Raw genomic sequence first — 17,263 nt, 5'->3', positions numbered from 1 at the left:
GGCGAGGGGCGGGGGGGGCAAGCTTCAGGCAGGTTTGAACTCGGAGGCCATTATACAGCAACGACCAAGAAGCCATGAGAAGCGCTTGGCTCCTAAAAATGACAATAGATCTCTCAGCCATTTCACACCATCTGGGAAGGGATTGGAGCTTTCTTGAGAAAGCTTAACACTTGGAGGTGTTCACAAAAAAGCATTGCCACCTTGTCTCCCCCACCCCACAGTGAGCACAGTGCCGCAGGGCAATTCCTCCATCAGTGTTTGTTGAATGAATGAAGTGAGCTCCAGCAACTCCAGGGCCAGTGCCCCCGCGGGTTAGATCTTTGGAAACCGGGATGTGACTTCTTTGTGCTGAGATCCCCCACACCTCTAGGGGCCACCCCACGGAGGAGTGCCGATGGGGTCCACAGCCACCAGCCCCTGGCGCTCAGGTCTGGAGCGGGTTTCAAAGGGGAACACACTGACCGCCACACTGGGAATCCTGTAAACAGATGCAGGTGGCCGCGTTTGTTCTAGCCTTGCCCAGGACAAACACGGCGAACTCTGGAAATCAGGCAGCAGCCCGTCCCTCCCCCCAGACCCCTGCAAGTGGTCCACCAGGGAAGGGGTCTAATCACCACGCAGGGCATCAAAGGGACAGACCCGACTGCTCAGCAGACTCGTGGAGTGCGCAGCAAACATTGAACCGAGCCACAAAGACGCTCTGCTGGCAAGACTCAGCACCATGGCGGGGCGTACACAGAGGCACCGGGGAATGTCACAGAGCACGCCGTCCGTGGGCAACAGCCGTGCTTTAAATAGATGTAAAGAGACACCCACGGAGCTCAGAATTACTGAGGCAAAGGTTTCACAGCGAGCTTATGACATAAATCACAGCTCCCCCATGCCCAGACAAAGGCACCGTCGCCGCGGCGGGCGGACTCGGAGCATCCATCGGAGCCGTGCGCAGTGCTCTGCCCCGAAAATCAAAGTGGTGTCACAGCTTGGGAAGCAAGCATGTTGACAGTGCCAGGCCTTTCTGCCCGGCTGCCCGCTAGTTAACACCGGAGTCAGACGTTGGGGCGCGAGGGCAGGCGCAGGCGCGGTGGCAGGCTGCTGCCGGGTTTGAATCCTGGAAGCTGTCCGCGTAGGCGGGCGCCGGCCTGCAGGAGAGCAGGCGGAGGGTGGGGTGACACACACCTGCAGATCCAAATTTGTTTTGCAACTGTCACTAGTGGATAGTGGGTCAGATGCTTGGTCTGGAATATGGGTTTTGCTCACATCTCTTGCCCCTTGTTCCCCTGTGCTGGGCTGTCTAAATGATCCAGACTCGGCCCAGGAGAGCAGGCTGTGCAGGGACAGCAACAGCAATGAGCCATCTCCACCAAGCAGCACACAGAGGCTGTTTCCCCCCTGCACTTGCTTACTCCTTCAGCAGACGTTTCTCAGAACACCTGGGCTCAGTGCTGGAGTTCGTGTTGGTCGGCAGTTCGCGTGTGTCCCGCCCTAGTGGAGCTGCCAGTCACCTGAGTGGAGGACAACCTTGACCAGACCACTACATGCTCAGTGTGAAGTTGCCATGGTCGGAGAGCTTGCTCAAACAAGGACCTGTGTGGCTCGAAAGTGCCAAATGGGGGCCTGAGCTGGCTGACGCAGAGGGCAGGGTGATAGACTCCCCTGGGCACGTGTGGAGTGAGCCCAGACCTGAAGGCTGAAGACTCAGCTGTGTGAAGAAAGGAAGGGCCATTCCCGGCAGCATAGGCAAGAGTCCTGGGGCAGAAAGAGCACTGTAGTAGGGGCAGTTGAAAGATGACCCAGGAGCTAGAAGGAAGTGGTAAGAGGGGGCAAGAGGCAGGGGTTTCAGGGATTATGAGTTTTAGCCATTGTCTTAAGAGCAATGGGAATGGGGACGCCTAGGTGGCTCAGTTGGTTAAGCGGCTGTCTTCGGCTCAGGTCATGATCCCAGCGTCCTGGGATCCAGTCCCACATCAGGCTCCTTGCTCGGCAGGGAACCTGCTTCTCCCTCTGCCTCTGCCTGCCTCTCAGCCTACTTGTGATCTCTCTCTCTCTTTCTCTCTCTCTCTGACAAATAAATAAAAAAAAAATCTTTAAAAAAAAAAAAGAGCAATGGGAATGTATTACATCATTTGAAGCAGAAGTGACATAATCAAATGAGCATGGGGTTGATTTTTCTGCAGAAGTATAGAGAACATGTGGGGACAGGGGATGGGTGGGAAAGCACACGCTGCTGTGGCAATCCAGGTGAGGCCTGCAGATAGCTTCCGCAAGGGGAAACGAAGGTTGGCCGTGAGAATGACAGATTCTAGAAACGTCTGCAGAGCTCTGGTCTTGCCTTACCTTCCCAGCACTGACCATGCTGGAAGGATGGGCCCCAAGTTTTTGCATTTGCATTTTACCTAAGTACAGAACAAGGTGAAGTGACTTCACGGTTCTCCAACCTCCCAAGCTTTTCACGGGGCGAATCCCCGGGTGGTAGTAGTCACAAACCAGACTCCATTTCTGTCTCCAGTGAGCGAGTGGCGTATGCGCCCCTCCCCCTGGGAGGAGGGAGGTGAGCTCCCGTAAATGGCGCACCTCTGTTTCTCTTGCTCTTGTTTTATTTCTCCATCTGCATATAGAGCAAGGCGCCTGTGTGGTTTTTTCCCCTTAATTTTCTTTCTGCCGCCTCATTAGCCGAGGAGAGTGCGCGTGGACCCTAATGACACCAGGATGTCAGAGGAGTGTAACTGCCGCGTCTCCGCAGACAGCACGGAGGCGGCGGAGATCTTTAAACTGTGTTGGCATAAAAATAATGGAAGCAGCCAGCTGCCTGGCAAACGTGAGGGGACACAGTGCCGGGGGATGGGGGAGGGCCGGGGAGCCCCAGAGAGGTGGAACTGAGGAGAGACAGGAAATGAATTCCCAGAGACAGGCAATAAGACTTGGTCACAGTCTGTGACCCAGGGAGGAGGGGCCCCAGGGAGGGGGGCGCATCTGCTGAGGGACGGCAGCTCTTGGGGGGGGGCAGTGTGGGAGAGGCCTTTCCTGTCACGTGTAGTCCCTGGGGACCATTTAACAGTTTGCAGAGACAAGGGAGAGGGCCAAGGGCAGGGCCAGTGGCCGGGTGATGGTGTTGAGGGAAGGTCAGAAGAAGCAGGAATGGCTTGGGAGACTAGATCTGGAGGGATCCAGTGTGAACCGCTCCTCTTCATAGTGTGGTTTCCTCCCAGTGCAGAAGGGAGACAATTGAAATCAGAGACTGCCACGCCCCAGAAAATGGCACGTTATTGGTGACTCGTGGAAGCCAGAAATAGCCACACGTTGGGGGCATCCTGTGCGGTGGTGAAGGGATAAGACTGGGCGAGGCTCAGGTGGGAAGATGCTTGCCTGCCTGGCTCTCCCTCTGTCTCTCTCCTACTCTATAGCCCGCTTATGTCTGACTTTGAAACAGGAAGGGATTGGGACAAAAAAACAAGTTTTGAGTAGGAAGGCACCCAGAGATATCGTTCTTCCAGCAGTAAGGTGATTAGGGCTTTGGAAGGGCAGCCGTTCCTGTCTTCGTACTGACATAGCTGCAAAGACAGGCAAGAGGAGGGAAGGAAGACGGGAAGGGAGGGGGCCGCAAAGCAGATCCGCGGCCCCAACACGATGACCTCATGTCTGAGTCAGGGAGCTCCCGCTCCTGTGCTGCACCACCCCGAGTTTTCAGGCAATCAGGCAGTTGCTACAAAAATATTCTAGAGGTCAAACAGGCATTAGGGGATGTCTTTGGAGATACAGTGCATTCTAGGAGATGCAGGGAAGTGCAGAGGTGGAAACCGAGGAACCCGGGTTGCATAGCAACCTGAGAGCTCTGCTGGGAAGAGGGTAGGAGAAGAGGCCTCCCGGTGGGGGTGGGGCGCAGTCACCAGGTGAATGTGGAAGCAGACGGAGGCTGGGCACCATCCTCGTGAGCCTACTTCTGCTCAGGCCCTCCACAGGCCCCCCTGGTGGAATGAGAACGGCACCACGGACTTCCCCTGCATGTTAACAGACCTCGTGTCTGATCTTCCCTTAACCGAAGATGAATAGGGAGATAAATAAATGGATCCATGATGGGGAATGGGAGCAGAAAAACAAAAAATGGGGACAGCATCCACAGAATAGAAAGGCGACCCATACCCCTCATCAGAAGATCCAGAAGAACGTCTGAGAAACTGTGTGCCATGCGTGCTCTCACCTACAGAATGCAAGAAGACATAGCCTCTACGTCCCTAAAAACAGAGCCCGTGATGGGGACAAGGCAGCAGAATGACGTGAAAAGGAAGATGGAGGAGACAAGGTCATACGGGGGAGGGTGGCGAGTATATGAAGGGAAGCAGAAAACAGAACAGATACGTAAAAGGAACAGAGCCTGTGATTTAAGTGAGGGAGCTGGGCTGGTGGCACATGTTGCTTCAGATCCCTTCCCTGGTGTCCCCTGGGGTCTACTCGACTTGTTGAGGGTGTGAGGGCAGCACAACTAGAACTTTCAAGCTGAGCTCAGAGTCCCAGGCCAGCTGGCTTCTGACCGGCTTCAGCAAAAGGTGACACCATGGAAAACTAGGCATGGAGGGAAAAAGAAGCCAGGGTGTTTCTCCTCTTTCTCTGCCTTGGTAGGTTCTCTAGCAGCACCTGCGTCTCCAAGGTTCTGGTACCCCAACAGCTCCTCCTCATGGTCACAGCCCCCACTGGGCAGCCCCTGACTTGGTTCCAGACTCCACTGTATCTCATTTAACAAGAAATGTAGAAGCAAGGCAGGCTTTGGGACTGGTTGTTTCTGTGTCCTCACAAAGCTATCAAGGAATCAGGTTTGTCCAACCTCAGTGAGTTAGCTTTGTCCTCAAAATAGCTTTTGTGATAAGATGGCGTCCAGCAACAACTGGGCCAGCCAGCTTCATATCCAATTGCTTTTCTCTGGAAGCCCTGAGGAGGTCTTCCCATGTTTCACTGGCCCAGGCTGACTTAAACATGCACTTTCCCAAACCAGTGATGACAAGGAGAATGGAGTTACTGTGACTGAATCATACTAATCCTTTGGACTGTTGGAAAATCAACCACTGTGTGTTCACTACTAATATTAAAACCTCTTCCTAAGTGCAAAGGAAAAAAACAAAATGAAGAAATAGAAGAAAAAGTGGTCATGAAGAGTGGAGTGTAGAGAGTCAACCTACAGAAAAGTGATATTACTGAAGAAGAGCCTAGAGCAAATGGATCAGATATAGTAATCAAAGACATAATAGAAGAAAATTTAGCTGCACTAGAAGTCTTAACTCCTAGAAGTTGAATGGATGCTCTCTGCAAATCAGTGATGGGAGGCACACTCCTTTTATTTTTAATTTCTTCTCTTTTCTTTTCTTTAGGAGTTTAATTTTAAGTAATCTCTATGCCCAACATGGGGCTTGAATTTATAACCCTGAGATCAAGAGTCTCATGCTCTACCGGCGGAGCCAGCAAGGCATCCTTGGAGACACATTCCTATATACATTCTAGCAGAAGTATTCATAAAAAGCATGGAAAATATCTTGCCAAATATGTGAGCAGAAAACAGTTATTCATAAAGGAATAAAACTCAGTCTGGACTCTGATTTCTCTGCTGCTATAGTATCATGAGACAAGAAAATATCATTTTCAGACTTTTAAAGAAAAAGTTTGGATGTGTACCCCTGGGGATAAAAATACATTATATGTTTATAAAAAATTAATAAATTAATTAAAAAATTTGATTATGCTAATATGGATAAGTAGTAGTAATGAAGGTTTCAGTATACTTGTAATTAGATCTTAATCATATGGACTCATTTTACTTGCTCTCCAAATAAATCCTCTAATGGAAAAAAAAAAGTTTGGATGCTAGAATTTTAGACTCATCCTAGATGGTTTTCATTTTGATGGCAAAAGTAAAACGCTTTTAGATATCAGGGGCTCATAAGATATGCCTTCCTAATGCATCAAAAAAATATTTCTATTTATTTGATTATTTAGCCAACAAATATTTATTGAGCAACAGCCATGTGTCAGCAACATATTAGGTGTTTTGGATATATGAGTAGACAGTTCAAGGGGGAAGACGTATTCTTGCCTTTGTGGGGCTAACAGTCGAATGGGAAGACAGTCTTTAAACCACAAGCATAATGAACAGGCCAATAAAATGATAAGGACTAGAGAGAGAAAAAATAAGGGAAAAGGTGAGCAGTTGCAGTTGTACATGCAGTAGCTAGGGTGGGTGGCTTTGAGTCAACACTTGAGAGAGGTGAGGACATGGGCGTTTCAAGTATTACAGGGGAAGGGGCCAGCCGACCAGCAGCCAATATGCAGTCTGAGATTAGAGTGGGCCTGACCTGAGAATGAGGTGACTAGTGTGGCTGATGGTGGAGAGAACCAGTGACAGTAGGAGATGAGACCAGAGGGAGAGGAGAGGCTCAAATCGCATGGGGCACTTATAGGGCACTGTCATGACTTTGGCCATGGAGGGCTTTGAGCAGAGTGGCAGGACCTGCTAACATTTGATGGGGACCCTCTGCCCTCTGTGCTGAGGAAATACTTCAGGAGGAGGAGTGCAGAAAGTGGAGGGACAAGTTAGGGGTGCAAGCGGGAGGGAGGCACTCTGATTCTGGCTGTATTTTGGAGGCGAAGTGACCAGGATATTTTGGTGGATTGAATGTGTAATGTGAGAGAAAGAGAGGGGTCAAAGATGACTCTAAGGCATTCAGCCCGAGAAACTGGTTAGATGGGTTTGCCATCAGCTGAAGTGGGAAGATTGTGGGTATAGTAATTAACAGAATTCAGGGTTGTTTTGATACCAAGGAAGCAGTTGGCTGTTCCAGTCCGGAGCTTGAAGGAAGGATTTGACTGACCTAGAAATACAACTTTTGAGTGCCAATGGCATGTGGGCGGAATTTATTTATTTTTAGTCAAGTATAATCAACACCTAGTGTTATATCAGTCTCAGGTATACGATACAGTGATTCCACAATTCTGTACATTCCTCAGTGCTCATCACGATGAATGAGTGCACTCTTAGTCCCCTTCACCTACTTCACCCATCCCACTTCACAGCCCCTATGGTAACCACCAGTTTGTTCTCTATAGTTAAGAGTCTGGGGTTTTTTGGTTTGTCTCTTTTCTTCTTTCCTTCTTTGTTTGTTTCTTCAATTCCACATGTAAGTGGGATCATAGGGCATGTGTCCTTCTCTGACTGACTTATTTCACTTAGCATCATACTCTCTAGCCCCTTGTCGTTGCAAAGGGCAAGACTTCAGTCTTTTTTATGGCTGAGCGACATTCCATTATGTGTATGTACTACACCTTCTTTACATACGGATGGGATTTAAAGCCAGGAAACTGGATGGGATCACCAGGAAGTGAGAATGCACAGAAGAAGAAGAGGAACAAGGGCTGAATGCGGAGACATTCCAACATCAAGAAGAAGGAGAGATGAGAAGACAGCCAAGGAAACAGGAGGGGCCAATGAGGGAGGTGGAATGAGAGCAAGGCTTCCTGGAAACCAGCTAAAGAACGTATCATAGAGGAGGACCTGACTGACTGTGTCAGATGTGGTCGACACAGCACAAGACGAGGTAGAGCACTGGCCACAGGATGCAGCAGTCCCAGCCCGTCAATATGCTTAACAAGGGTAGGTTGTCTCAAGTGCCCAGGGCTGAAGGCCCGTGGGGTGAAAGTACACCAGTTGTCAAAGAGATGAGGTGACAGGGAGTGCCTGAGTGGCTCAGTTGTTAAGCTTCTGCCTTCAACTCGTGTCGTGATCCCAGGGTCCTGGGATCGAGTCCCACATCGGGATTTCAGCTCTATGGGGAGTCTGCTTTTCCTTCTGCCCCTCCACTCATTCTCTCAATCCCTCTCGCTCTCAAATAAATAAATAAAATCTTTAAAAAACTGTTGTCCTATTTAAAAAAAGAGAGACAGATGAGGTGAAAGACTATCTCAGGGTTGGGAAACTCAAGTTCGTAGATTCCCACAACTCCACCTCCTAACCGTCTCTCAGGATCGTCCTCTTCTCTCCATCCTGACTCATACCAACTGAGTTTTGGCCACCACCATCTCTCCTAGCCTGTGGAAATGTCCCCTAAGCTGCACTCCAACCCTTCAATATGGCCCCGGGAAACTGTTCTTTACATTGTAGCCATGGTGATGCTTGTGAAATTAAAATCTGATCCTGTCACTCCCCAACTCGCAGTCCCCCAGGGCTCCCTTGTGTCCTCAGGGTCATGTCCAGCCTCATCACAGTGGTTAGCGCTCCTCCTCCCCATGCCCTGCCTTCATCCCCAGACTCTGGCTCACACTCCCCACATCAAGCTCCGCACCTGGCCAGCATTTTCAGGTCCTCCTCACCTCCCAGGTTTGGTCACTGTTTTCTCTACCTGGAACACTCTTGTCCTCGGGACTCTCCATACTTTTGTAATTCCTCCTCCTTAGCAGGTCTTAACTGACCAACCAACTCACCACCCACAGCAAATCCAGGTATCACCTAGGTACCATGTCTAGTACCTTGTGATTCCCCTCTATGGTACTGTGGCACCTGTTTTCTATTGTTGCTGTGTTTTTTTCTTTTATTTGAGATTATAAAAGTCTGTGAGGGCAGATCTTGCCACTGTATCATGCAGACATAACACAATCCCCAGCTTCTAGCAGGAGCTTGGTAAGTATCTAGGACAAATGGCTTCATGGACAGGAGGTGAACATACAACCCAGTGAAATAGAAACAACTTCAGTAATTGAAATGCAGGTTGTAAAACTAAACACTAATACCAAAAATTATTTCTGGAAGATATACGTAACATAAACTATGATCTTGTAATAATCATAATCTGGGACTAAAACTCCAGATCTTATTAAGAAAGGAGAAGAATTGGGGCGCCTGGATGGCTCAGTCAGTTAAGCATCTGTCTTCGGCTCAGGTCCTGATCTCGGGGTCTTGGGATCGAGCCCTACATCAGGCTCCCTGCTCAGCAGCGAGTCTGCTTCTCCCTCTCCTTCTTCTCCTCCCCACCCCTTGCACGCTCTCTCTCTCTCTCTCTCTCTCTCTCTCTCTGTCTCAAATAAATAAATAAATAAAATTTTTTTTTTAAAAAGGAGAATTGGTTATGAGAGGAATGAGAGAGTAGGGATAATAGCACATCTAGAACACAAAAGATACAATTTTGATGTTTAGAAAATATAGGCCATTATTTATTTTGAAGCTAAGCACTAGTAGAATTTTAAATAGGATACATACTTCCAAGATATAAAAATAAACACAAGCGAAATGTAAATCTGTATAAAAGAAAATCAGACAACAAGGGAAGCAAGCATAAAAAATCATAAAGAATAAAATGAGGCGGGGGCACCTGGCTGGCTCAGTGGGTTAAAGCCTCTGCCTTCCGCTCAGGTCATGATCCCAGAGTCCTGGGATCGAGTCCCGCATCGGGCTCTCTGCTCAGCAGGGAGCCTGCTTCCCTTCCTCTCTCTTCTGCCTACTTGTGATCTCTGTCTGTCAAAAAAAAATAAATAAAATCTTAAAAAGAAAAAAAAAGTTTAAAAAAAAAAAGAATAAAATGAGGGGAACCTGGGTGGCTCAGTCGATTGACTGTATGCCTTCAGCTCAGGTCATGATCCAGAGTCCTGGGATGGAGCCCCGTGTTAGGCTCCCTCCTCAGGGAAGTCTGCTGCTCCCTCTCCCTCTGCCTCTCCCCCAGCTCATGCTCTCTCTCTCTCTCAAATAAATAAAATCTTTTAAACATGTTTTTAAAAAGAATAAAGTGAAACAGAAGTAAACCCAAATAGATTATTTATAACAATAAATATAAATTTCTTAAACTGTCCTATTACCAATACAGAGACTCTCAAACACTTTCAAACAAAATGAATAAAAAATGTTAAAATTAAAGAGCGGGCAGAGATACTTTGTAGCAAAAAATAAAAGGAAAAGAAAATGACGGATCGATATCAATATGCAACATAGAAGAATTCCTGGGAGAGACACAGACTGAAGGGAAGAGAAGATTCACTGACAGAGATAGAGAGATATTATATAGATATATATACATCTATATATATATATTTCACAGTGAAGATGTAACCATTAGGAACCTATCTACCAAAGAAACATTATGTTAAAATGGAGAAACTAAATGAAAAATAATAATCCGAGATGATTTTTAGTACACATCTGTCTTTCACACATCAAGTGGGCAAAGTAGAAGCTTCAAATGGTAAATGAGAAAAGTGCATGTTGAATTTTGAATGCTGCAAACAGAATACAACTTCTGGTACTCCAAAAGCGGGCATTGTTTAAAGTCATAATACAGGGGTGCCTGGGTGGCTCAGTGGGTTAAGCCTCTGCCTTTGGCTCAGGTCATGATCCCAGGGTCCTGGGATGGAGCCCCGCATCGGGCTCTCTGCTCCGCGGAGAGCCTGCTTCCTCCCCTCTCTGCCTGCCTCCCTGTCTACTTGTGATCTCTCTCTGTCAAATAAATAAATAAAATCTTTAAAAAAAATAAATAAAACCATAATACAATAAGCCAGAAAATTAATACCAAACAGCTAATTTTTAAAAAATAAACTTTTGAAAATTGCATGGCAAACCTCTAAATAACTACCACATCAACAGTTACATCATTGCAGAATATTTAAGAAAGGTAGAACACTGTGCCTCAAAAGTTGTGGCTATGACCACACCTATGTTCAAAGGAAAATCCGCACCATTTTGAAAGTTGCCTATGTTATGACTCAAGGGGGAAAATGTTACTAAACTAGCTGAGTGGTCAATCCAAGGAGTCAGAAAGAAACAGACAAAGGAATTAATAACAATAAACACAATAATTGATGGGTTAGAGTATTTTAAAAGAGAATGGGTCAACAAAAGCCAATAGGAGATTCTCTGAAAAAAAAAAAAAAATTAGCAAAATTCCAGTAAGACTAAATAAGGAATGACACTGGAAATACAATTATTTCATCACTATATGAATATATATATATTCATTTCAAATAAAGAAGGATGCTTATTTCTAGAGGTAGTGGGATTATCTCCCATCCAGATTTTCTCCCCACCTGCACGGACACATTGACAAGGCTCTGGGCCCTTTGCCTTCCTGGGTTTCACCAGTACAGTCTCCCAGCAGACAGACAGAGGAGGGTGAGGTCAGAGAATGTCTCCGATTGGACCCCCTTCTGCCGTAGGCTGGATGCGTATCCCCAATCCAAGACCACTACTCCTTTTTTTTTTTTTTTAAGATTTTTTTGTTTATTTATTTGACAAGAGAGAGAAATCACAAGCAGACAGGCAGAGAGAGAGGGGGAAGCAGGCTCCCTGCCAAGCAGAGAGCCCCATGCGGCGCTCAATCCCAGGACCCTGAGATCATGACCTGAGCTGAAGGCAAAGGCTTAACCCTCTGAGCCACCCAGGCGCCCCAGGACCACTACTCCTGATACACAGCCCACCCGACTCTCTACTCTTCAGGCCCAGAGGCAGAAAGGGCTGTGTTTCCAGCTCCACATTAGGGCGCTGTCCCATGACTTCCCCTGTACTCACATGGAGCTAAATAGCCACTGTACCAATAAAATTAAACAATAAAATAAAAAATCAATAAAAAATTTAAAAATTCCTCCCAGAAAGATCCTGTATCAACATGCCATCTATTTCCTATATACATGCAATGCTAAATTTCTTTAAAATGAAGATTATTGGGCGCCTGGGTGGCTCAGTTGGTTAAGCAACTGCCTTCGGCTCAGGTCATGATCCCGGAGTCCCGGAATCGAGTCCGGCATTGGGCTCCCAGCTCCACAGGGAGTCTGCTTCTCCCTCTGACCTTCTCCTCTCTCATGCTCTCTCTCACTGTCTCTCAAATAAATAAATAAAATCTTAAAAAAAAATAAATAAAATAAAATGAAGATTGTTCCATTTGCAACAACATGGATGGAGCTAGAGAGTAAAATGCTAAGGTAAATAAGTCAGAGAAAGACATACCATATGATCTCACTTATATGTGGACTTTAAGAAACAAGACAAATGAACAAAGAAGAAAAGAGACAAAAACCAACAAACTCTTAACTATAGAGAGCGAACTGCTGGTTACTAGAAGAGAGGTGGGGGGGATGGGTGGAGTAGGTGAAGGGGACCAAGAGTGCACTCATTGTGATGAGCATTGAGTACAGAATTGTTGACTCATCACGCTGTATACCTGAAACTAATATAACAGTGTATGTTAACTACACTGGAATTAAATTTTTAAAAAATAAATAAAATGAAATGATTGTTTCCCAGGAAAGTATACATTAACAAACTTGATTCAAGAAAAAAGCAAGGAGCACCTGGCTGGCTCAGTCAGTGGAGCATGCAACTGTTGATCTTGGGGTTGTGAGTTCAAACCCCATGTTGAGTGCAGAGATTACTTAAAAATCAAATCTTTAAAGAAGAAGAAGAAGAAGAAATAATCAAAACAAAGTATACCAATAACCATGGAAGATAAAGTGATATAATTTGATATTACCCGCAGCTTAAGGCTAGGCTTAGGCAATGTTAAATACAAGATCTGTTATGCCTTCTTAATTCCAATAAGTATGTACTTTTAAAATCTTCCAGGGGCGCCTGGGTGGCTCAGTGGGTTAAAGCCTCTGCCTTTGGCTCAGGTCATGATCCCAGGGTTCTGGGATCAAACCCCACATCGGGCTCTCTGCTCAACGGGGAGCCTGCTTCCTCCTCTCTCTCTGCCTGCCTCTCTGCCTACTTGTGATCTTTGTCTGTCAAATTAAAAAAAAAAAAATCTTAAATAAAAAATAAAAATAAAATGAAATAAAATGAAATCTTCCAGGAGTTAAAAAGATAGAAATTTTCTAAATTGACTAAGTTGGCGTAAATTCACATCAAAATCTGACAAAAGAAGCTAAAAAAGCTGAAATGACAAACCATATTTAGTTCTTAAATACAGAAATCTTAGCAAATTGAATCTGCCATTTTATGCAGAATAGCCAAACAGGGTCTGTTCCATGAAGACAAAAATGGGTCAGTATTGGAAAATCTTGTATCAACTTGGTTAGAAAAAGGCAAAAAATACATCCTTAAATGTGTAGTAATTTAGAAATAGAGAGCTACTTCCTTCACTGAGAACAGATTATCTATCTGATACTAATATCCAAGGTTATTATAGTGAAACTTTAGAGATAATTTTGTTAAAATTTGGAATAAGATAATGATGCCTCAGTATTGTTATTTAACATTGAACTTTAGGGGCGCCTAGGTGGCTCATTTGGTTAAGCATCCAACTCTTGGTTTTGGCTCAGATCATGATCTCAGGGTTGTGAGATGGAACCCCTGGTTAGGCTCCAAGCTCAGTGGGGAATCTGTTTAAAGATTCTCTCCCACTGCCCCTCTCCCTGCCCACACACGTGTTTAACCTCTCTCTCTCTCTCTCTCTCTTTCTCATAAATAAATAAATCTTTAACATTGAACTTTAAAACTCTGGTCAATGTAATAAGACAAGAAAAATAAATGTGAAATATTTATACTGAGAGGAGAAAATACTATTATTTGCAAAAATGAATGACTAAGATATAACCTTAATAAAGTGTATATACAAATCAGTGCGGAAAATGAACATACTATAGAAAAACTGAGCAAAAGACATAACTTAGCAATTTATAAAGGAAGAGAAATGGTCAACCAAAATGTAAATATTCCATACTTTTTCTATCAAATTTAAATAATTAATGAGATGACTTGGGTAGTGGAGAAAGAGACACTCTCATACTCATTTCTTCAAAAAGTGTGATAATTTACACACTTACAATTAGACAGTATGTGCTAAAACCTCTAAAATGTACATACTCCTTGATCCTACATCTCTACTTCTAGGAATTCAGTGTCAGAAGGGAACAGACTTATCTTATTATCTAAATAAGAATGGTTGGAGGCAGAAAGAGAAAGAATGATATTCAAGAGTGTTCATTGTTTATAACATCCATTTACAATAATCACCTCATTGAATATATTACAATATATTCATAAAATATATGGCCCCTGAAATGATGTTGAAGTGCTTATTTATAATTTCTGAATTGTTCACAATTGATGTTGAGTAGACAAAAATCAAGTTTCAAAATAATAGGCACAGTATTACTCCACTTTAACTGTATATATTAATTTTTTGTCTAAATGCATAAAACATTAGTATATACAAAATGCTAATCGTGCTTATCTCTAAACAAAAAGATATTAATTTCCTGTTTTGTTTTAATATATTTAAAAGGGGTTTCATATGTGAAGGAAGCTCGGCAAGTTGTGAATGGAGCAACCATACTGAGTGATTCAGGTCTGTCTTCTATTTGACCTTGTTCACAGAGCCCCAGTGAGCTCAGCTGCTGGCCCTGCCTGTTAATTGTCTGCTGTAGATATTTTGGTGCCTGATTGTAAGAAAATTGCTTAACTTCAGTTTTCTCAGTGAAGAAATACTAATTTTACAACACTTGGTAAATCGTAAACCTCAAAAACAGAGGAGTATGAAGTTGCCCTACACCTCCCCAAAATCAAATCTGAATTTGATCAATCTTCCCAATCCAACTACGCATTTACAAAAAGCAGATGAAGAGCGTCATGTTCCCAAACCCTACACGAATACCAGAAACAAAATTCAAACACCGAGAAACTCCGCTAGACAGATAACCCAGTTTCTTCAACAAATAAATAACATGACACAAAAATGGGAGATCTGATAATATATCATATCAACCAATCTCAATCCTGTTGGGTTCTTTATTTATTCTTTATTTATTTGGGTTCTTATTCAAACAATTTTTTTTCATACAATGGCATTTAAGAGAAATTTGTGAATTTAAACACTGGCCACATATTTGAAGATGCTAAGAAACTTGTTAATTTCTCAAGTCTTATAATGATGTTGTATTTCTCCTACAGTGTCCTATAGGAGTCACACTGAAATTTTTACAGATGAAAATACAGGATCCATTGCAATGGTTTTAAAATAATACTGGGGGAGATAATGGGCATGTGGATGGGGTGGGACGAGGCATGGGTTGATGGTGGGTACATGGAGGTCATCATACCACTGGGTCTACTTTTGTGCTCACTGACATTCACCATCACAAGAAATGTATTTTTTAAAAAAGCAAACAGTGTTCTCATCTTCATGATGAAACTGATGAACCTGAATTGTAAAATTTGCTAATAAGAAAAGGGGAATCCTTTGCCAGTGGGGACGGAAAATAAAATAGAAAGGCCAAGTCAGGAGGAAATTCAACAACAAAGCCATTCTTCTCCCTCATTGTCCTGACATATAAGAAAGTTGAGATAAGAAATTACGAATACCATCCTTGGACCAAACTCCTCCCACTGCCCCTAGCAGAACCTCCCTCCTTTGCTCTGAGCAACAATGTAGAGGTCATGAGAGCACATGGAGCCATGGGCATGCTGCTCCTGGGCACGAGGATGAGCAAGCCATTCCCAAGCCCAGACTTGGGACATGTAGCTCTCCTAGTGCTAAGACAGCACCCCCGTGCCCCCCCCCCACCAGAACACTGCCTTGGGCTTGTTGGGAACCCTGCTGTCCTCTTACCATGAGGGCTCTTGTTCCCCATGTGGCTAAGGCATAGTGAGGTCCCACGGCCAGGAAGTGACAGAAGGGAGACCCCAAACACACCTCCCTATCAGCTGGCCCTGTCCCCTACCTGGACCCAAAACCCAGTCAACGTGAACTTGGTCTCCCATCACTTCCAACAGGTGCTGAAGACCTGTGCACCAGCCCCCAGGGTTATTGAGACTCTTTTCAATGCCTACCCTCAGCTCCGTGTGTCAGAGTCCTGGAGGGAAGTGATTCCTGAGGAAGTATTTCAGGTAAGGCAGCGGCCCTTCCTTCCCCCTCAGTACAAGAGCCCCGAGCTTCAGCTCCCTCCCTGCACCGTGTGCACGTGGGCACTTAACCAGTGAAGCGTAAGGCATCTGAAGAAGGATGGAGAAAGGGAGAGTGTGGAAGCGTAGCTGAGCATTGCTGGTTTTCTTTGGGAGGAATCATGCAGCCAAGAGCTGTTATTATATTTGGGGTGTTGTTGGCTGCAAGGAGCAGAAACCCAACACACCCAACTGGACTTAAGTAACCACCCCCCACCAAGAGGGGAATGCAGAGCCACCAGAATCCATAGGCTCTACTCTGTGTGTCCTCCTTCTCCCTGTGAGAGCTTAGATATGGCCTAGGCAGTGGCAGGAACCACATTTGTACCCAACAGAGTCCACAGTCACTGTCGTTGAAGAAAGAGTGAGGGCGTTTTTTTTTTCCCAGAAGCCTCTAGAAGATATCCCCTCATGTCTCATTGACTTGAGTTCCATCCACATGGCTCAACAGCCAATGCCCTGTGCAGGGGGCGGGGGTGGGGGGAGTAGAGCAGGATGTGAGGAGATTATCTGTGTTACCCATTCTACCACCCAAAACAGACATCCTCGGACCCCCTGAGGAACCGCACCTCCAAAAAGTGCATACACCCTCTTGGTGGAGGGCATGGCAACCATGGGGTCTTCTGGCTGTTGGGTCCATGCACTCAGGTTTATGTTCCATCTGCCTTCCTTCCAGATGCACCAGGCCTTCTACCAGTCCCTCTTGGCCTTGGCCCACACCCCACGCTGTCTGCAGCATCTTTGCCGCTGTGCCATTCGGAAATTATTCGGCAAAAAGTGCTTTCACCTCGTGCCCCTGTTACCCTTGCCAAAGTCCCTGCAAAATTACCTCCTTCTGGAACCAGAGGGTGTTTTGCACTGAAAACCAGAGTGTTGGGACTGAGGCTGTAGTTCACACCGCTGCCCTCAGTGGAGGCTGTATGTTGAGGAGAGCACCGCGGGGAAGGGGGCAGACCCGGGTCGCATTCCCCCCTCCCCCGTGGATGCACCGGCCTCCCTGAGCTTCATGCTCACTTGGAAATGGAATGGATCCTAAAAGGCCTTTCTGCCTCTCAGGGTCGCTTGTGAGGATCAAGCCTGCAAATATCATAGTATTTGTATCAGAAAGTACTTCTCAACAGAAGTTGAACTAAAAAGTATACACACATCCCCTGCAGTGGGTTAACAGACTGTCTGCCTCACAGGGGCATCCCACCCCTCCTGGAGCCTGGCCACCTAGAAAGGCTCTGTCCCCAACACATGACAGGTCTATCTATTGAGAGAGGACACCTGTTTCCGCAACAGGAGTGCCCTTCTGGAGCCCACCGGTGCTTCCCAGCACCTTACAGCCCAGAACTCCCTAAAGGACATCGGAGGGGTGGCGAGCCCAAC

The 17,263-nt window shown here is 45.6% G+C and overlaps 1 protein-coding gene across 1 annotated transcript in view; it reads left to right on the top strand.

Annotated features, from left to right (window-relative positions):
- LOC111144845 (ankyrin repeat and SOCS box containing 18) overlaps positions 1-16,754 on the top strand; it is a 61,984-nt gene extending 45,230 nt beyond the window's left edge. Inside the window, exons 6-7 of the mRNA XM_022499424.1 lie at positions 15,725-15,838; positions 16,569-16,754. Coding sequence (XP_022355132.1) covers positions 15,725-15,838; positions 16,569-16,754 — 300 coding nt within the window. The remainder of the gene's footprint in view (positions 1-15,724; positions 15,839-16,568) is intronic.
- Positions 16,755-17,263: the final 509 nt, after the last annotated feature.

The sequence above is a fragment of the Enhydra lutris genome, unplaced genomic scaffold, assembly GCF_002288905.1.
Source record: "Enhydra lutris kenyoni isolate GAN:26980312 unplaced genomic scaffold, ASM228890v2 scaffoldscaffold1, whole genome shotgun sequence".
Taxonomy (NCBI): domain Eukaryota; kingdom Metazoa; phylum Chordata; class Mammalia; order Carnivora; family Mustelidae; genus Enhydra; species Enhydra lutris.
Note: the sequence above shows the minus strand (reverse complement) of the source record. Positions and strands in the feature narration are given on the sequence as shown.